Raw genomic sequence first — 22,186 nt, 5'->3', positions numbered from 1 at the left:
AGTCAAAATAGATTGTTAATAACATGTAAACAGACCCACAGTTTACAGATTATGTCATTAGTTGCTGTGCAACTCTGATGTCATCAGAGGGAACACACATACAGACCCAAATGGAAATTGCCAAATAATAGTCTTGTTGATGGGGAAGAGAGCGAGCAGAGCTGGATCATGCCCTCCCAGCTCTGCTGGCTCTGAAGGGTTAATAGGAGTGGAACACAGTAAGAACTTAATTTGCCATTGGAAAACCTGCCATTTTTCCATATTCCCATTTCACAGTATAGCTAAATCTTTTGTTCTCTACCCTCTCATATGCTGTTAAGCATGTTCTTTTCAGTACAGTCCTGCCTTGATTCTTGGCATGCTTTGTTTCTCCGATTTAATTTCCTTGTAAATAAAGCAGAAGTGGTGTGCAAAGTGTCATTGCTTGTCTCAGAAAGGACCTGGGGGTGACTTAATTTCTCTAGATCTCCTACAATGAACCACAACTCACTTTGGTCATTTGTATATAAGCTTTGTGTGTAAAGCAGGGAGTATGACCATCTATGCCCCCATGAATATGACATTATCTGCTGCAGTGGAAATGGTGCAAGACTCAATATTAAAGATTTTTGTTATTTTAGGTATTTAAGTAATGTATATTTACAAAGTGTCTTGGAGATTCTTACTCAGGCAGTTGCAAATTATTTCTTAGATGAGAGCTTTTTACTTTTATGAATAGCAGATGATTGTCACTACTTTACTGTTTAGTCTGTAAATTAATTTAAGGTATAATTCTCCAAATATAAAGTGCTCTGAGACTACTAAGAAATTAATCACATTAAATGAACTTAATTATAAATCATTATCTTTACATGACACTCAAAAGTATGCACTGGAAGAAAATAGCACATCAAAGCAGGATTCTCAATGTTTCCTTTTACACAGAAAACATATTTCAGAATTCATTATATTGAGAATACATTTGGTGAGTATTGAAATTGTTTGTGTGACACTATTGCACCAGATTTACGTAAAACCAAGCTTATACTTTATAGGGGCATATAAATTTCATAAGCCCTTTGAGATTTTAAACTTATGCATTAGTTTCAGTGTCATGTTAGTAAAAAATTTAAAATAAGATTGTAAATCTGAGCAATGACTTGCAGTGTTATACAACAGATGAACTTTCACTAATTACAGTTAAGAACAAGAAAAGCCAGTAATGCAGGAAGGAAAGCAAACAGAAACTTTGCATTACACTTTCTACATCAAACCATGGCATTTTAATATTGAAAAGACCACCACCAAACATACAAAACATAAATATTAAATTTACATCCAAATGGTCATTAAACCACACTTCTTGGGGGAAAAAAAAAAATAAAAAAAAATCAGGTAAAATATGAAGTACATGTTGGAAGGTGCAGCTTGTAACCATAACAGTCTCCTGGTAAAATCCAATCTTTTGAAATGAGAAAGAGAAACAAACTAGCTTTAAACTAATACGAAAGCTGCCAGTTCTCTATAAACATATTGATACTTGCAAGTCTTTAGCAGAGTGACAGCAACCAAAGGCAATATTCAATCTATCCAGCTGAGGCAGCCATGCAGAATATTGCTAACTAAAACAGAAAAGTACAAATTAAGAAAACATAGCTTTTTAGACAGGCATGCAAATACAATTTAAAATAATTTCAAAACAAAGTTCAGAGAGTTTGAACTCCAGTAGGAGGATTCATGTGTTGGTTTTTCTGCTAAATGCTCAACAATTTAGAGGTAATAACTATTTACCACAGTGGCCTATGTTAAACTATGGAGACCACCATTATGATTGGTTTAAGAACTTTCCTCTACTCATCCATTTTTTCTAGCACCTGATACATTTTTTTATAGCACAGAATAAAAATGAAAGTGTAAGTCTGAAAGGTCACATTTGACAATTTTTTTTTTAAATTTGTCAAAACCACAAATATGTGCTGAAAATGAAATGTTGTGGTGAAATGTTAGAAATCAACACAACCTAAATTTTTAGATATCACTCACCGCTTCACAATTATTATAAAGAAACAGATATACAATATACAGATTTAAAGCTGTAAATGCATATATAGTATTAGAGAATTTTTTACATGGAGCTTCAGTGTTTTCTTAAGAAAAAGGTTTGCTAAGTTTAGCCATGTGGAAGGGAATGCTACTTTCTGCACATCTACTGAACAAACACAGAGGAGAACGCCAAATAACTGCGTTTAAACATAGCAAGCTCAGACTTCAACAAGATTTTAGCAGAGAGTTTATATTTTTCATCCAGCTATTTTGGTTTTGTTTTGTTTTTAATTTCAGGGAAGTATTAGAATTATTGATGAGGGCATTCTTTAACAGAAACAATGAGCTACACACGACTAGAGATTTTGTGGTCAACAACTGAGAGCATGAAATACTAATGTACAGAGTCCAAACTGCACATTCTTAAACCATTTGTTTTCCTTAACTGGTTTATATTTACTTGAAAAGGCAAAGGTCTACGAAAGTATTTTGTGGAGTATTTTACAGCCCTAGAACAAAAACCAAAAAAGGCAACATAGCTGCCCCCAACCCCATACAACAGAGAAAAAAGTGTGGTAGAGGACTGCCTTTATTTTTCTCCTAAATAAGTATTTACTTGCTTTTGCAAAGAAGGGAGGAAGGGAGGGGGGAGGAAGGAAAGAAAACATTGACTTAATGAAGCCTTAAAGAAACAAAGGTTTATTAAGTTCCTACATTTGTCCTTCCCTAGAGAATTATTTAATTTAAATGCAAGACTCAGAAAAAAAAAAAAAAAGAAAAAAAAAGGAAAATTCTTGCAGTAAACAGTGATGAGTCAATATCTGCATCTTGGAAAGACTGGTTTGGTGTAATATATAAGCATAGGTACTTATTAAAGCCTCAATCTCTGGAAGTTAAAAAGCACCGCACCTTCCCTGTTTCTGTCTTTAATAATCATGAAGTGGAATGTTTCTGCGCAAGAGTTGAGTGTCACTATGGTCATTATGTTGTATTTCATTATTATGCTGAAAAAAGTGATCATCATTTACTGATCTTTGATGTAAATGTAATTTAGTAACAGAGAGTTAAGAATGACAATTTCTAAAACTGAAATGGCTGTGAATACATAAGAAGGAGAGGCATATTCCATTTATTTCACAGTATTTTGGTAACATGGCAGATCTAAATCAAGATGTACAAGTGAAACTAACCACGCAGTAAGTGTGCTACAATTTTAAAATAATAAAATTCACAAACATGAGCTGTATAGACATAGCTATTTTTTCTCAGTATATTCCTTTGCATTATGTTTTCATCATCTTCTGTTTATACTTGCCATCTGTAGTGAAATTGCTCAACAAAGTTGTCCTTTAGCACTAGAGAAAAAAAACATCAAGATACAGAAACACAAATTCTTTACGAAATCAGAAGTAAATGGTAACAAAAACCCCCACAAACAAATAAACAAACAAACAAGCCTTATAAGTAAATCTACTGGATATACAAAGAAAACTGCAGAAGAAACATCAAGTGTAATGGATTATATATGGATTACAAAATACATGCAGAGCTGGAAATGAAATTTATGGGAGTAGGAATACAGGCAAACATATACCAAAATGTCAACTGCCAATAGCAGGAGCATGGTCACGAGCATGAAAGAAAAGGTGCAAAGATGAAAGTTTTGAAGACTGGTTTATTGGTAAATAAAATTACTGCTCAAATAAACATTTTATCCAATTACAGAGCTTCATTTTACAGGAGATTAACGAGGCAGTAAATGATCAACTCCATTACCTAGTTTTCAATAAGGCTGTCAACACAAGATGTTTTGTTGCATAACAAAGGATTCCAAATAAACTCACAGCTACAGTGCCATCACAAGCAACACATCTTAATACTCTGCTATTGGCAATGCTCTACTCATACAACACTTCAATCAGATCAATAAAAACCTTTGTGAAAATGTGAAATTAAGCATATGGGTGACTCTGTCTGACTATCACAACACTCTGGAATATTCCAAAAGCATCTGCCTCATTCAGTGTCCATTTTTTTTAAACCCTAGACATTTTAAGTGGCTTTTTTTTTTAAGATTGTGAAATTAATAGACAGCATATAAGTATTTATTTTTACTTTCTTCTAACAACAATGCTTACTTTCAGGATTACTGGTAATAGACTCATACTTCTAAGAAAAATGCACAAAATATGGCCTATTAGAAAAATTATTGAGGTCCTATTGGTAAATCAAAGCATGCTGATGGACAATTGTATTAGTGGTTTTATCCTCTCATTGAAGACAGTACAGCACCAGTTTATAAGTTCTCATTATATGAAAGCACACATGGCAAACTAAATTTCAAAAGTACAGCAATGAAACATCTCATTATGTGTTTCTCCTGTCCCATCTCACAGCCGCAAAAAGAGTGTATTTCTTACAAGTCTTTCTGTGATTTATTACTCCCATAATAACTTTTTCATTGTTTCTACAGTTACTTAATATTGTCCTATTGCAAGTGCACTTGCAAAAATCTGCCTATTGCAGATATATAGCAATATGCAAAATATATTTGTATTTCCACAGAAAACAGTTTCAGTGAAACTTTTCTTTTGTTACCTCAGCTGCATCTCCATGTCTCAGCAGTAACTGTTTAAAAACATACACAAACCTACTTCATTAAACAGGCAAAATGCCTGCCCTCTCTACCTAGAAATCACAGGTCAAAGCTACACTCATGGCTGGAATACATCTTGGTCACATATTCTTGTGATTCCAGGAAAAAAAACCCAACAAACAACAAACAAAACAACAACAACACACACACACAAAAAAAAACAACAAGAAAAACGAAACAAACAGGCTGTTATTAGAGAGGCTGTCATTGCCTCTAACTTCACAATAAGCAGGGAAGGCCAGGGAAGCATTGCCATTACCTTTAGTGAGACATAGTTTCTGCACCGGCAGCAGTATTCAGCAAAACATATTCAGTAATACACCAAAGTAATGTAGAAAATTAGTTTTTTAAACATGACTCTCAGGACATTGTACTCTCTCATTACAGCTCCCATTTTTGAGGTGTATATTCAGCATTAATCAAAATAGCCCTGTGAATTATTTTTGTGCCTTATGTTAAACATATGCCTATAAGTCTTACAATTTCTGGGCTTATCTAGAAAAGAACAGCAAAGAGTAAATGTGAAACATGGGTTTTGTGGTGCAGTAAGATTAAGTCATCAAATAGGAAACCCACCGCTTGCTGGAACTTGAATTGCAATAAAGTGAATCAGCCTAGTTTCTGCTATGTTCTGTACTAAAGGAAAGTTAGATTTCAAAAGCAGAAGATTTTCAAATTATATCTAGATCAACCATAAATGCCAAACTTTGTGACAGTCACATTCACTCCAAAGAACTGGTGATATGGCATCTGTCCCAGATTTCAGCAAAACCAGGACAGGTACGGCAAAACTTATCAGCAAGGTTCACTCCCGCTTCTCACTTGCTCTTTTGAAGGAGGTTGGGATCTCCTTGTGGGGATGTGACCATGGCATAAGCAAAACAGTGGAAAAGAAAAATATTCTTGAGGTTGCTTCTTAAATGAGCTGGATGAACTTGTAACTTCTGAAATTCAGAAAAACTACACAGGCAAGAGAGATTATGATATATAAAAACAAAAGACCAAGTTTATAATTTACAGTTTCCTTCATTTATGATGATTTATAATGCCAGATGCAGTATTAGCCTCCTGTCCAAAACAAAAGAAATTATTGGCCAGTAGCTCACTGTATTTCATCCCTGAAACTGTGGGACTTACTGGTCACTCCCTTTTTCTTGAACCTTTCCCTGGGCCATTGATCTATTTAAAATAAATTTTTAAAAGCATTGTTTTTAAAAGTGCTGAAAGTGCACCCTTTGCCAAAGGGTGCTTTTGATTGTATTATGTGAGGAGGAGATTCAGTGTGTTTAACACAGTTTCTACAACACTGGGAAATATCAGCCAGTTTTGCAAGTATGTATTTATTCAACAATCTGTTCAGGCTCTGTGATAGTACAAAGGTATACACACACGTGTGTGTAGAGCAGATATCTAAACAAATAAGAATGTAAACTATGTGCAATTCACTTCAAGGTTGAGTTTAAAATTATTCTGGCTTTAGTGGAATTTCTGTGAAAAACTTGAAGAACGTCTAGCACTTCCTCAGAGGAATGCAGACTAAGGACTTCCTTTTGAAAATATCACACTTTAAGTATTTTTATATGACATTCAATGGCTTTTTAAGTTATTCAGAAAATAATACAATATTTGCTCTGTGTTACAGAAGCTATAAAAAAAACCCCAACAACAAAATTTTAATAAAACCATGTTTGCAAGTTGGAAAGCTTTTATCTAAAAGAACAAGATGAATGTTTCCTATGATCCTTAATCCTAAACCCTTTGAAGCTGAAGAGTTTTTCCCAGTTACTTCAATGGGCTTTGATTCAGACCTCATTTGTCAGGAGATCTGTCATAAAATGCACCTGTGGGAGACCAGCATCTCCTAGAGACATCTGCACACAGTATGTCTATATTCAGATAGTCTGCACTAAGCCCAAGAACCTTAGCTGATACAATAGTTACAATTAATACAGTAATCTTCTGGGGCGCAGAAGATGCCTTTTTGTTATGCCTTCATGCAATATTTAGCATGAAGCACAATCTATCATTAGGCTGCTAAGCTTGCCTGCAGTACAAATTCCCTTGTACCTCGTGAGTTTCCTATCACAATACCTGTAAAAAGCAACAGCAATTTTTTATGGTTACAGAAGAAACAACAACAGAAACCTGAATAACTTGCATGGGGTCCCACATCGTTCAAGTGACAGAGGTAGGTACTCAGTTTGTAACAAATCTCAGTCTAACTAGGCTGGTATTTTCCATTCTTCTCAGGGTAATTTAGAAGACTATCACCTTAAATTCAGCATCAGCTTTCAGCATAAGCATCCTGCCCAGTAAGGGATTCTAAGCCACTGACTTATCTCTGGAAGTAGTCAGTGGCTTAGCACCTCCAACGCAGAGTCAGCCAAAATGACCAGCTTGAGGTTGAGGCAGGCAGGAAGGACCTGCCTGTTTTGGAAGTTAATTCTGCATTGTTTTGGGTGGATTTGTTCCTTTTAATGTAGCATAGCCCTTCCCACAAAAGCAGCCTTAGCAGACAACAAGGGCTAATAAGAGTTGAACTGCTTATGTTGCAAACATGGATACAGAGTGGGTAAAGAAATTACAAAAATATTCAATAATTATAAGCAAAGACATTGCAAATTTTTTATGAATAGCCAGTACTCATGTTTTATAGGATGTGAAAGTGCAGGCCACAGCAAAGTCAGCAGTGAACTTCTGCTGAGTGCCACACAGACCTTGCTTCCAATCACCCTTCATTTGGTAGTGTTTGGGTTTGAAAGTCAGTGAACAACAAAATTATCACACTTCTACCACTATGTGCTCTTCAATGTGTCACAACTGACTTAGTTTTAAATACATCTGTTTATAAATACATAAAATGTCTATTTTAGTCTGCCTGTAGAGAACAGTACTTCAAGTAGAGGAGGGCAAGGGTAAGAACCATAGTGAAGGAAAAAGGAATAGAGGAAGCAAAGACAGCATAAAATACCTTAATTAAAGGTAGGAATTATTTATTTCCAGTTCTCTCAGTGTTGACAGTGTATAACTTGAAATACTTCATAGAATCACAGAATCAGAATCACAGAAGGTCTAGGGTTGGAAGGGACATTTAGGGATCCAGTTACAACCCCCCTGCATGGGCAGGGGCTAGTTCCACTATACTAGGCTGCTCAAAGCCCCATCCAACCTGGCCTTGAACACTTTCAGGGAGGGGGCATCCACAAGTTCCCTGGGCAACCTGTTCCAGGGTCTCGCCACCCTCACACTAAAAAATGTCTTTCTAATGTCTAAGGTAAATTTACCCTCTTCCAGTTTTGATCCACTACCTCTTTTCCACTACCTCACTATTACTTCACTACAAGGTCTTGTAGAAAGTCCCGGCCCAGCTTTCCTGTAGGCCCTGTTCAGATGCTACGAGGCCACTATAAGGTGTCCCCAGAGCCTTCTATTCTCTAGGCTGAACAAGCACAAGTCTCTCAACATGTCTTCACAGGAAAGGTGCTCCAGCCTTCTGATCCTCTTTGTGGTCCTCCTCTGAACTCGCTCCAACAGAGAGCATAGTAGATGGGGAGAATCACTTCCTTTTACCTGCTGGCCCATGTTGACATTTTCATTGACAAGCACCCCTAGGTCCTTCTCCTCAAGGCAGTTCTCAATCCATTCTGTGCCCCGACCCAGGTACAGTACCTTGCACTTGGCCTTGCCTAACTTAATGAGGTTGGCATGAGCCCAGCTCTCCAGCCTGTCAAGATCCCTCTGGATGGCATCCCTTCCCTCCAGTGCATCAACCTCACTAAACAGTTTGGTGTCATCAGCCAGTTTGCTGAGGGTGCACTCAATTACACTGTCCTGTCATCAACAATTATGTTAAACAGCACCAGTCCCAGTGCTGACCCCTGAGGAATGCCATATGTCACTGATGTCCATATGGACATTGAGCCATTGATCTCTACTCTTTGAGTGTGACCATTCAGTGAATTCATTATCCACCGAGTGGTCCATCCATCAAATCCATATCCTTCCAATTTTGAGACCAGGATGTCGTGTACTTTGTGTCAAACGCTTTGCACAAGTCCAGGCAGATGACAGCAGTTGCAGTTCCCTTTTCCACCAATGCTGTGACCCCATCATAGAAGGCCACCAAATTTGTCAGGCATGATTTGCACTTGGTGAAGCCGCGTTGGTTGCCACCAACCACCTGCACATTTTCCGTGTGCCTTAGCAGAGCTTTCAGGAGGACCTCTGTAGGAGACAGTGCTCCCTCTCCCAGAACTACATGGCTCACAAGGCAGTGAGAAAGCACAAAATGGCTGCCCATGGACTGCATGGGGACTCTGTGTCCCCTCTCCTCCCTGCCATAAACTGCAGAGTAGACTCCATGTTGGAAGCAGCGATTCCTGTGGTGGGAATCCACTGGCAACATTGTTCTGAAGCGCTGCCCACAGACCGCTGCTAACTCTGCAATTATTGGATTGTAGCCCCAGGAAGAGGGCGAGTCCAATCCAGCATTAGAAGATACACTGTAACAACTTATAACAAGGACTGCAGCACCCAGGCTCCTACTGGCTTTTTGGAGTGCATGGGAGGTACTGCCGGTCACTGCACAGAGAGATCTGAAGGCTCTCTAAAGAAACTGAGGGAGATACAGTCAATCAGCCCGGAGGAGGGAGGTACCTCTGTTCCTTAAGAGCATTGGAGAAGGCTAACAGTTCCTGTGAGCTCTGGGGAACCCTGCCTACCTGTGAGAAGGACGAGTGTCTACCTGGATCGCAGACCAGCACAAAGACTGTGTGGTCACTGTTTCTTCCTGTACTCACAGCGTGATTAAATCTGTCTACAGGTGAGGCAGGAAGACAGTGAAAACCTATAGAACAACTCACCATCTCGGAATTTGGGTAAAAACAAACATTTACTTGCCCCTAATTCTTCCTTACCCATTTACCCAGCCTCTTCCTTAGTCTCTGCGATTCCTTTTACAATCTGTTAGGTACGTCCTCCACCTCCTCTTTTCCCATTCCTTTCCTTCTCCTTATTGGTATTGTCTTGTTATTCCTTAAATTGCTGGGGTGTTGTTGTTGTTGTTAATTGAAATTGCTTTGATATAGTATTATTGTTGTTTTTCGTTGTTCACTATTATTATTATTGCTACTATTGTTTCCTGATTACCCTTTTTGAACCTCCTGCCCCAAATTGATTTATTTATCGCTTTAATAAACTGCATATTCATAAATTCTAATTGGGAGTCAGCTGCTTTCATTGGGAACACTAGCGAGTACCAGACAAGTGTCTTACCCTAAAAGTCAATGCAGAAGCTCACTGCTCCTCTGTGAGAGGCGAGCGCCGCGTGCGGAACTCTCGGCAGATCCTGACAAATTAAAATCTCTCCAAAAAGGAATTAAACCAGTTGTGGATCACGACAACCTGCTCCCTGATCTTGCTGGGCACAGATGTGAGACTGACTGGCCTGTAGTTCCCTGGGTCTTCTTCCCTTTTTGAAAATGGGGGTTATGATTCCCCTTTTTCAGTCAGTGGGAACTACACCAGGCTGCCATGGCTTTTTGAATATGACAGAAAGCAGTGTTGCAACTTCATCTGCCAGCCCCCTTAGGAGCTGCGAAAGAGTCTTGTCAGGTGCCGTGGACTTGTGCGCTTTCAGGTTCTTTAGATAGTCTTCAACCTGCTCTTCTACAATGGGTGGATCTTTCTTTTCCCAGTCTCTGCCTTTGCCTTCTGTGACTTGGACAGTGAAAGTAGACAGAGCCCTTTCCAGTAAATACTGAGGCAAAACCAGTCATTCAGTACCTCAGCCTTCCCTATATCCCACATGAAAAGATCTCCTGTTTCCTTCTGCAGAGGACCCACCCACATTTTCCCTGTAGCGCCTTTCATCACACATATACCTGTAGAATCCCTTATTATTACCCTTGATGTCCCTGGCCAGGTTTAACTCTCTCTGGGCTGTAGCTTTCCTAACCGGATCCCTGGCTTCTTAGATAACTTATTTGTATTTTCCCCAGACTACTTGTCTTTGCTTACACCCTCTGAAGACTTTCTTTTTTTAGTCTAAAACTGTCTCGGTTCATACACACAGGTCTGCTGGCATTCTTGCCTGCCTTTCTCTTTCTTGGGATGCATTGTTCCTGGGCTTGGAGGAGGTAATCTTTGAACAGTGAGCAGCTTTCTTGGGCTTCTTGCCTGTACAGGATTTTATCCCATGATATCCTACCAAGCAGATCCCTGAAGAGGCTGAAATCTGCTCTTCTGAAGTAGCGAGTTTGCTGCAGGCCCTCCTTGTTGCCCTGCAGATCCTGAATTCCTCCATTGCATGGTCACTGCAGCCGGGGCTGCCCTTAAGCTGCTTATTGTCCACCAGGCCATCCTTGTTGGTGAAAACAAGGTCCAGCATAGCAGCTTTTCTAGATGGCTTCTCTACCACTTGGAAAGGAAGTTGTCATCAGTGTATTCCAGGAACTTCCTGGATTGCTGATGCCTTGCTGTGTTGTCCCTCCAGCAGATGCCATGGTGATTGAAATCCCCCATGAGGATCATGGTCTGTGAATAGGAAGCTGCACCTCTTGGCTACAAAGGGCCTCATCCACTCGGTCATCCTGGTCAGGTGGCCTACAGCAAACTCCCACTGTAGTATCACCAGTTCCTGTCTTCCCTGTAACCTGGACCCATATGCTGTCAGCTTCTCCTCCAACCCCAGGTGGAGCTCCATGGACTCCAGCTGGTCACTGATGTGAAGGGTGACAACCCCTCCTCTTCTCCCCTGCCTGTCCCTCCTAAAGAGCTTGTTCCAATCCATTCCCACACTCCAGTCATAGGAGTCACACCACCGTGTCTCAGTGGTGCTGAAAACATTATAGCCCTGCAGGCTTGCACACTTTTGCAGCTCCTCCTGCTTATTTCCCATGCCACGTGTATTTGCATACAAGCACTTAAGTTGGGCCCCCATTGAAGCTGCCTCACTGCTGGGATTCTGTTTTCCTTCATGTCAGGTATTCTCCTGCTGGCCTGTGATCCCTCTTCAGGCCCAGGGCATCTCTTACTCAAATTGGCTTCAAAGGGGTGGTGGTGGGATGGATTGAGGATCCCCTCCCCCAGCAACTCTAGTTGAAAGCCCTCCTTACCAGATTGGCAAGCCTATGGCCAAAGATACTCGCCTCTTTCCTGAAAGATGATCCTTATCAGCCCCTAGGAGACCAGGTGTCCCCAAGTGAGTCCCGGAGTCTAGAAAGCCAAAGCCCTGGCTGTGGCACCACTCCTGGAAGCATTTATTGATTTTCCCAGTGCAATTTGCCCTCTCAAGCCCATTCTCTTTGATCAGGAGGATGGATGAAAAGACCATCTGTGCTCCCAAGTCCTTCACTGCTGCTCCCAGTCTTCTGTAACCCTTCTTCATGGTCTTCAGATTGCTCCTTGCTTTATCACTGGAACCCACATGAAACAGTGGGGGTGGATAGTAGTCAGTGGGATGTACAAGTCTGGGTAGTTTCTCCATGATGTCCCTTATGAGAGCCCCTGGAAAGCAACCGACCTCTCTAGAGAGTGGGTCTGCTTGGCAAATGGCTGCCTCCATACCTCTCAGATGAGAGTCTCCCACCACTGTCACCTGTTGCTTCCTCTTGTTTGTGCTTGTCAATATAGAGTGAACCAGCTGGGCTGCCTTGTTTGGCTCCAGCAGCTTACCTGATGCAGCCTGTTTTTTTTCCTCTCCAGTCTGCAGAATTGGGAAGCAGCTTCACAGGGGCACCTCGGATTGTGCAGGAAGCCTCTTCTTCCTGCTGTTTTTTATCTTTGGCATCTTCCAGTCTTCTTCTTTCTTGGCCTCTCTGCTTTCTCTGTGTGCTGGCAAAGCATTTAACAGCTGTGTGACCACAGGCTGGGCCTGGATCCAGCTCGCTCTTTCCTTTTCTATTTCCCTGATGTTATGCAGCCTTTTTGGTTTCCCTCAGCTCGGCCACCAGCTGCTGCAGGAGGTCCTCTGCCTGGGCACACCTTATGCATGAACGTTTCCCACTTAACCCCACCCCACGCAAGAGGTCCAAGGCACTTCCCACAGCCTGTGGTCTGTACAGTGACCTCTCTCCTCAGCAGCTCCGAGTTGAGGCATCGATCAGCACCAGGCTGGATGGTGTAGAGCCCTCAGCCAGAGCTGCAGCCTTTGTTCTCTGCCGAGTGCTCACCATTCTGCCTGAGCACCCTTGACCCATGCAGACTGCCCTGGAGCTGAGCCCTTCCAAGGAGCGCGCTCCCAGCACACCCTACCTGTGCCAGCCGTCACCAACTGCTGCGCCGCGCCCTGTTTGCCCACCCTGGCCCATGTGCCTCTGGGCTCTGGTGCTGCCCAGGGCTGCTTCATTGGGAGTGGGGGTGAGCTCTGCCCGTGCCTCCTCCGCAGCTCTCTGATGAGCAGCCCTTGCCCTGGTGCTGTCCGGGCTGGTTCCTGGCTCCAGAACCCCTTTTTTGCTGATACTCTGCCCTGATGCAGAGATGTCTGCACCAAAGCTGTTCACCTCTTTGTCAGTAATTTTTACCAAAATCATCACCTACTTGAGCTGGGAACAGAAAGATACACTGAGGAGACATGCATTTGGTGAGGAAAAAAGATAGTGGGGAAACTGGAACACATCATCCTTTCATTGGTAAGAAAAGCACATGGCTATTAGCTCTTTTATGAGGTATTTCTCCCAACATTTCAGGTTACATCTCACATATATATTTAATTTAAATCTGATACGAAAGTAATTCAATGGTTAACCACATGGAGTTATGAAAAAACGTATTTGTAGGATTAACAACAGAGCAAGACAAAGATCTTTACCATAGCTGTAAAACCTCAGACTACATTTGGGACTAATCAACCTCAACTGAAATCATATTACATCTACATTAAATTAATGTTATACACCTGAGATGGTTCTGTTGTTACATGACTTAGAGACAGCCCCTATGTGATCAATTACTTCTTTGCTGCCTACCCACCATCCCTACTGCTAATTTCAGTGTCTTTTGTGGTTCTAAAAGAAATTAGTTTCATTTGTTAGTGGTGGTGTATATCAAACAATTACCTCAAAAGCAGATTGAGAATTACAGTTGGATTTTTTTCAGAAGATTGTTAAAACTGGTGGTTATGAATAAAAATTATAACAGCTCCCAACATCTGCAGTCACTACTTTAGTAGTTTGAAAATAATTTTGCAAGAGGTCTATGTGGAGAGTGGGTCCTTCAAATATAAACAAATTTAAAATATGTGGCAAAAAAAGCCCTTTCTGTAAATCTCTGTGATGATTATTTATTGCTTGGTGTATGAAACAAACATTCAATTAAATGAATGCAGTAATTTTAATCTATTTTCCCCTTTCTAATGCCACCAGTTTTAAGAGTTAACACAAGAACCTACTCAACAGATAGGTTATTTCCAGTTTTATACCCAGGTCTTCAAAAGGACCATCAGATCAGTTAAGCCATCAGGTACACTGTAATTGAAATAAAGTTTCTCTTTCAGATCAACAGAAATCAGAAGTAGCTACATTGGATTTTTTGTTCCCTCAGTATTGTATTCTTTTAAATTCTGACTCTCCTGGATCTTCACAGCCCATTTCCAGCTACTGCTATCACCTCAGTTATAGTACTTTCCTCTGCTTGTGAAATTTTGCAGCATTCAACCAAGATTTGGAGCCATGTTACTTCATTTAAAGTAAATGGACAGGGCCTGGGTCGAGAAGAGTAACGAGACCCTCAACACAGGTGTCAGGGTGAGAGCAGGTGCGTAACCGTGACAGTGGCAACCTCCTCTGAAAGTCCTACATAGGGAAGATGCCCCATGGTGCTGCTAGAGGATTCCTTGTGCCAGGCTTGCCCTGTGAAACTTTTCCTGGCACAGCCTCAAGTACCTTGACCTACTGGAAAGAGTGACAGGGAAGGACTTCACAGTAGGAGGAACTGCTTTTGGATTCAGACCTGCAAATGACTTCACACAGATTTGGAGCATCTGCAGAGAAGGAAAAACACCTCCAAATGAATTGCAGTTATCTGAATGTGTCTTGCTTCTTGCTATTCCGTGTTGTGTGTGTATGTACATGTATATGTACATGTACACAGACACATGAACTTGACCCTGAACACAGAGCTATTGCTTTATATCATAGGACAGGGGTTGCCTTCTACTTGATGTCACAAAGCAAGCCAGGGAGGCCAGTCTTCTGCAGTGGGAACTTAGGTGTCAGGAGCCCCCACTGTGTATCTACCAAGGAGGAGCTGTGGCTGTAGGTTCCAGACAGTAGAACTCTTCAATGTCAAACATAGGGCAAGACAGGAATATTTGGTTCAATTTCACAGCATTTTTCTAGAAAAGAAACTCTGCCAAACCAACTCTCCTACATTTTATCACAGTAGCTACAGTATGTTTAGTTTAGAGAAAAAGCTGCCTGACCAGGATATTATGGACTTCGTTTGTTTTGCCAACTGAGCACATTTAGTATTGCTTGATAGTCCCTAGATTTCTCAGACCTCATATTGCTAATGGAAGGAGCCAACTACTTGTCGTATATGCAAGCTGGGGAAAACTGAAAGATTAGACTACATTGCTTATGAAAAAATGGGAACAAAATTCAGTTTTCTATTAAGGTAGAACTAAACTTCATCACTGAGCCATGCCATTGTTCACGCTGTATGCCACAACTCTTCTAATCTTCTAATACCCCTTTCCCAGGGTCTGAGAAATCTCCAAAACTTGATACCTGCTGTTCCACTAACGTTTTCAAATTTATTTATAGAACAGCAGCATACATTGTGCCTTACAATATTAATTTAGGCCCTTTCATCAAATAGAGAATGGATGGTTTTGCTAGTGGAATTTTTTTCTTCATATTTTGGGTAGCTAAAATGCTGTTTTTGAGGATAGTTTGTGGTAGTTTTCCTGTCTAGAAACAGTTACTGTCTACACAGGGTCAAACTATGACTCAAAAAATATAGAGAGTGGTTGTGTTTGAAGATAGAACTGTGCTTGTAGCTGGGTATTTAATCTTTACATTTGTTTTTGTAAACAAATTTTTGTAAACCTAAAGGTTTAGCACTTTTGATAGTGCTCCAACTGAACACATGTCCCTGAGCTTTCTCCCAGAAAGCACTGGATCTCTTCTCTTCGTTCCCTACTTCAGCAAGTGATATCTAATTAACTCCTTAGATAAAAAGTGGGAAACAAATTAAAGTTCATTAATGCAAATAAAAGTTTGAGATCCTGTTACTGTGAAATAACTTCCTTTTGACTTACTGTGATATTGCAGCCATGGCAGATACAGGTAGCAAAGCATTCACATATCCACAGGGGCCATGTCCTTCTGGATCAGCCTTTAGAGAAGTCATTAGACGAAACTGAGAGTAGTTACATTTAGATGAAGGTGAAGGAATTAAGTTGCCTATTGAAGCTTGTAACAGTAAGGCGTATTTGTACTTATCAGTTCGCACTGTCAGTAAATCCTCTGTCTGTGCACAGCTCCTTATACTGCACTATTTAGAGATTTGTCTTGTCTAGAGTCCCAATGCGTAAAGCAGATAAAACACCTGGCAGTAACCCAGATCTAGGACAACATCAGGGTTGGATTCAGTTTGGTGTTCTTATCAAGCTGCACTACCATGGTGGAGAAGGTATGCACATCTACAGTCACTCAGTGTCCCTGCTCAGACTACAAACTGTCCCCAGTACTCCCTGTCCTGTGTGATTGCAAATCTATTCCCCACCTACCCCATATACTTCCGCAACAGGGACCCAGACTTACTTTCAGGCATAGCAAATGCCTGGTTGACCAAGGAACTGTTGTATCCTATAGAGCTTTGGTTCTTTATGCTCTGGGACACATGAATCCTAAGTAAGTCCTGCCATGGGCCAATACTTTGTGTTGGCACTTGCAATGATGCTATACCAAAAGCTCTCCTGCCTCATGCTTCATCTTCTCCCTTGTCTCTTCCTCACTAGGAATCATGAATATGGGCAGACCTTCAGGTGTCCAGCCTTGCCAGGGACCTGTTCAGCAAAGGAGTGTTTTGTCTTGCCCTTGAGGTGAATCTTAGGAGCATTCTCATGCTCTGCAGACACAGACTGAACATAAGAGAAGGGCTGATGCCATCAGAGTCCCTTCTACCTCTTTCTCCAACTGTTCTTTCTTCACAATAGTCTGAGCCAAGATCAGACATCTGCACTGTATCAGAGAGCTGGACTTAAGAAAGAATAGCTAAATCGTTTGGGATGGGTGGGAGGAGGCATGCACCCACTCCATTGTCATGTACCACTGGAGAAGGGGAGGAGGCAGCATCAGCCACAGCCTCCTGACTCATCAGTGGGCTCCTGTGGACATTACAATGCTCTATCAGTTGTTCCCAAGGTCAGTCCTTGTTTCTTAGGAAAATCATATTGGCTCAAGCAGAGTGGGGAACTAGCGAGAGGCAAGAGAAAACTTTTGAAGTATCTCATAATCTCCTCAAAAACACCCTGCCCTCTCCTGGCTATCCAAACATAACAGTTATTGCCTAGAAAAGTTGTTCTGCCACCAGGACAAATGTCAGCTTTGCTAGCCCTGGCAAAAAGAAGCAACTAGTGAGCAGCATTGTGCTGGCTTCCTGGGCTCCAGCCTCAAACCTTCCCTCCCTTATTCCCCACCTCACCACTTTGCCCCATCTGCTTACTGTCACATCCCTTCCCTGCTCTTCAATGGTCTTGCTTCCAAATCTTGAGGGCAAGAGACAGATTCTGTCTCTGGCTGGGTCTTTGGAGCAGAGATTAAAGGGAAGTAGCCTGGGGAGTTGTAAAGCAACAAGTTACCACCCATCCATACGACATACAGTAGCCACTAACGTGTTGGTAGTGGCACTTAAGCCACAAACAAGGTGTTTGCATCATGCCTCCAGTCACAGCCGCTAAGGGAAGTGCATACACATCAAGAGAGGGGAGAAAACCCTTCTGAAGTACTGGGTGTATTGCAAAGGCTGACCTGGAGAATTGTGCATTGCTGCTCTACTGTCCCTTTGAAAACATATACACGCTACTGGGATGGGAAAATCAGTATAGCAGTCTGTCTTATTTTTTTCTGACTATAGTAATTATAGGCTTGAATTTATAAGGCTTAAAGAAGGGAATTAGAAGCTTTCCAACCTGCACCCAAAGCACCCAAAGCTGTAATGCTCCTTTGACAGTCAGAAATGGGCTTCAGACAGTGCTGTATAGAAGCTTCCATTGACTGCCATTTGTTTGCTTATTATATCTGCTCTCATTGATGCATCTGTGGTGTAACTAAACCATTTACCCTCCCTTTTTCAGACAGTAAGTTAACAAAGGAAGCCAAAGTAGCTAATTAATAAAGTTCATTAATCTGAGAAAGTGAAACCTTGAAGAAACAAGGAACTTAAAATAAGTAACTTAATGGGGTTTTTTCTTGCTTTATCCTTTATTTAGTAATAGCACCCAAAGCTGCATTATATTAACACAAGTAATAAAGCTTTCATATTTTATTCTCAGCAGTGCATTTCCAAATCCAGGTGTAATACTGGAAATAAGTAATGCTGTCATACCACGAGCACAAGGTGTAGATCACAATGATTCCTGACTTAAATGGAATCCCAATGTAAGAAAAGATGAAGTTGCAGTTTATGTATGAAACCTGTAACCTATGGAACTGTGGCCATTTCTGTTTCCACAAAGCACCAGAACAAAACAGCAGCTGTAGGAGCTGTAAAGATAACATATTTAATCATACTTTTTGCATCTCTTTATTGAATACTTCATGTTGGATGTACAACTTATAGCTATAGTGTGTGTTGGCTACAATGATACACGGAGAATGTGTATTGCTGTTATTACAGAAATGGTCATGAAATGTATGGACCTGTCTGCATGTTTAACAAAATGAAACAGCAATACAATAAAACTGCACCACATGTGAATATTGTAAATGGTTAAGTTATAAAGTAATTAATTAAAAAATCCAACTATTTCAATGAAAAAAAAAGTATATAAAATGTAGTAAAACATAAATTACATTTAAAGGTCTGTACATGATTAATCCTGCAAGTAGAAGCACAAAACAAGAACTTTGTACAGTATAGCTCATTTTGGTCTTCTTAAGTTTGAAGATTCATTTTTGTAAAGAGGCAGGAAAAAACAGGGTTTCACATGCAACCCAGCAGTAATTGTGGTAAATCAAGTAAGGCTATTACCCCGCACAAACCCAACACCTTTACAATGTAGGAACATATATGTGGAGCCCTTTTCTGTACTTGATAACCAATATGCAATTAAAGTTGGATTGTTAAGTTAGTGCACACCTACAATATCCCCTACAATATCCCCATTTTTGGTTAACAGTGTATTAAGGCTGCTTGCTGCTGAAAATACACAGCAGAGAAGGGATACTTCTATCCACAAATGCAGTCAGATGATCTCGTTTGGAAGCTTCTGTCACAGTCAATCACTGGGAATGATGAAAGAAAGCCATCCTCTTTCCTCTCATGTTATTCCACAGGATGTTTTGGATGCTATAAGTTTATGTGGATTGAAAATAATTTGGATAAATTCACGGTAGAAAATTCCACTGAGGGCTATTATAAAGAAAAGAAGTCCACTGCTGGCTTGGGAGGTCCCTAAGCCACAAATTGCTGGAGGCTGTTGAAATACCCTGGGGAAATTCTACAAAGTAATTTGCCCTTGCAGTCTTCCCTAGGCAGACATTATCAATGACCTTTCAAGACATGCTACTGGGCTGGAGAGACCCATGGTCTGACTCAGCACAGGCAGTTTTATGTTCAGTTTCCTCCTTTTTCTGGCTATTATAATAAAAACACAGATCACTATTCTCAACATGGGTTTTTTTCAGACTCAAAAAGCAAACAATAATCTTGTGTCTATTATCTCAAAGAGATAAATATTATGAACTAAGCTGTCCATCACATCCAGGGCAGTTCTTTATGCTCAGAGCAATTCTGCAACCATATATGGATTTTGTTTTCTGTTATTGGTTTAAGCATAATTCACTAACATTACACTCATATACCATGATATACATGATGTGCAATGCTACTCTGCAACATGTTGCACAGCAACAGTACATAACTGAAAAGCAGCTTCCCTTAATAACTGTAGGACAATAAAAAAGATTCAACCTATCAATTCTATATGACCATACGTGCAAAATCTGATGGTCGGAATGGTCAGTAAACCCAGTATACCATTACTGCTGCACTTCATATGGATGTAGGTTTTTTTTTTTTGCTTTGTTTCTTTTAGTCAGATTTAAAAAACTGCTATTAAGATTAAGGAACTACAGTCTCCCTGCATAGAAATTATGTGAAATTCTTAGTAATGAGGCCAAATTCCTTAGGCTTCTGATTGAATTTCTGCTTCAGCCATCTGAAGTGTGTCATTATCACCCAGCAACTCTGTTTCAGGTACAGAGCCCTCCTCTTCCTCCTCCTCCTGGACGGGATTCTGGGTGATGTCTTCTATTCCATTGTGTGTATCATCTGTGCCCTCTGAGAGCAGAGCAGCCCTGTCGGCTGCTGAAGCGTTGGAAGGTGCTGTTGTAACATAGCCTGTGCTGGTAGATCCGCTCCCACTGTGGTGGGAGCCTGGTTTAGGAATGATCTGGGGAGGCATCTGCTGAGGAGCCATTTGCATTGGAATTTGGACAGGGTAAAAATTTGGCAAGTAAGCACCATAGGCAGGCATTGGCTGGTAACCATTGACTGGAATGTAGAGCTGAGGAGGTGGGACCATTGGCCTCATCTGCCCTTTCATTTGTATGAACTGTGGTTGTGGGAAAGCTGATGTTTTCTGCTTTGGTCCAATGTATCTAGCATTGCTGATGTTGCTAACAGGGCTTGTGCTGAGAGAACTTGTTTGCGTGGTGTTGCTTGCCCCAGAGGTTTGCGCTGAGCTGTTGTAATTAGAAAGATTTCCCCATGTTCTTAATCTGTTGTGTATATCTTTAAATCTTGGTCTTCTGTTGGGAAATTCATTCCAGCACTCCAACATCAAAGTGTATATCCATGTGGGGCAGTCATCAGGACATGGCAAAACCTGTCGACTCCTGATCATCTCGATAACATCCTGGTTAGAATAACCACAGTAAGGTTGCAAGCCATAGCTGAAAACTTCCCACAGCACTACTCCGTATGACCATATATCTGAATCAATAGAAAACTTGCCATACATAATAGCTTCAGGAGACATCCACCGGATAGGAAGAAGGGAATTTCCCATCAGTTTGTAGTAATCAGCAGCGTAAACTTCCCTGAAAAGGCCTAAATCAGATATTTTCACATTCAGTTTATCAAACACTAGTATATTTCTAGTGGCCAAGTCCTTGTGGACAACATGATGGCTTGAAAGATACTCCATTCCTGAAGCTATTTGAGTCATTATGTGGAAGAAGTCTGCTGGTTCCAGAGTGGATTTTACTGTTTTGTCATCATCAGTGCTGCCAACATCTGAATGGGGTGATCTCATCACCAAAAACTCATGAAGGTCACTGTGGGAACAATAACTAAAAATCATGCTTATGGGTTGCTCCTTTGTCACAATTCCCAGCAAACAAACAATGTTTGGGTGTTGTAATCGCGATCGCATCATTGCCTCATGTTTGAACTCTTCCCGAAGAGCCAGTTCTGCTTTGTCTTTTAGTGTCTTGATAGCAACAGCTTGTGTCTGTTCACCTGGTGCTGTTCCAAAAAGATGCCCCTTGTAGACTTTGCCAAATCTCTCCTCTCCTAGCTCTTCAGTAAACCGCACAGTGGACAGATTGATTTCTTTAAGTTTAGCCTGAAATGAAGAAAGCAAATCAGTAAAAAAATCACAATTTTTTCTAAACAATAGAATCTCCTATTAAATAAAAGTTTCAAGTGGTTAGATGCTCGAAATGGAAGATAAATAGGGTCAAAAAGACTTTTCAGCTTTGTATATTCACATCAGTATATTGATTTTAGAGTTAACCATGAAATGAGTTATACTATTATCAGAAGCGTAAAGTGAATCATGCTGTAAGATAATGAATTTAATAATTTTTACAAAGAAGAAACCGTATTTCCTGCAAGCTAAAAGAATAATCAGTTCAGAATATATCTGACTAATGATGACATCTATCAACTGCACCTGCACTTCCTCTACAGATCTGCCCAGAGGTGCCTACTGGAGATCTGTCAGAAAAGCTGTGGGCACTGCTTGAGGAGGCAGCAGCCTCAGGGTGAATTGAAACATCCCTCCCAGCAGAAGGAAGGACATAACCTGTCTCTTCTGGTTCTGCAGGAGCAGATAGGCCTTTGTCCTCTGTTGCGCTACAGGAACAGCCTCAGCCTGTGGGTAGCAGTACACAGTACCCCCACTGAGAAACAAGGAAGAAGAAATTTCTCTCTGGTGTATGAGGGAAAAGGTGGAAAAACCATGAATGAGAAAACCCAAGAGCCTCCCTGCTGCAGTTGGCAGACAAAGCAACAGAATATGTGATGGTGACATAATGGGTCTGTTCTGACCAGTGC

General features: G+C 40.9%; 1 protein-coding gene across 1 annotated transcript in view; it reads right to left on the bottom strand.

Moving 5' to 3' along the window:
• Positions 1-18,411: 18,411 nt before the first annotated feature.
• ROR2 (receptor tyrosine kinase like orphan receptor 2) overlaps positions 18,412-22,186 on the bottom strand; it is a 162,837-nt gene continuing 159,062 nt past the window's right edge. The window contains exon 9 of the mRNA XM_051643403.1: positions 18,412-21,473. Coding sequence (XP_051499363.1) covers positions 20,031-21,473 — 1,443 coding nt within the window. The 3' untranslated portion in view covers positions 18,412-20,030. The remainder of the gene's footprint in view (positions 21,474-22,186) is intronic.

The sequence above is a fragment of the Apus apus genome, chromosome Z (assembly GCF_020740795.1).
Source record: "Apus apus isolate bApuApu2 chromosome Z, bApuApu2.pri.cur, whole genome shotgun sequence".
Lineage (NCBI taxonomy): Eukaryota > Metazoa > Chordata > Aves > Apodiformes > Apodidae > Apus > Apus apus.
The sequence above is the reverse complement of the archived record's forward strand: the minus strand, read 5'-3'. Positions and strand labels throughout refer to the sequence as shown.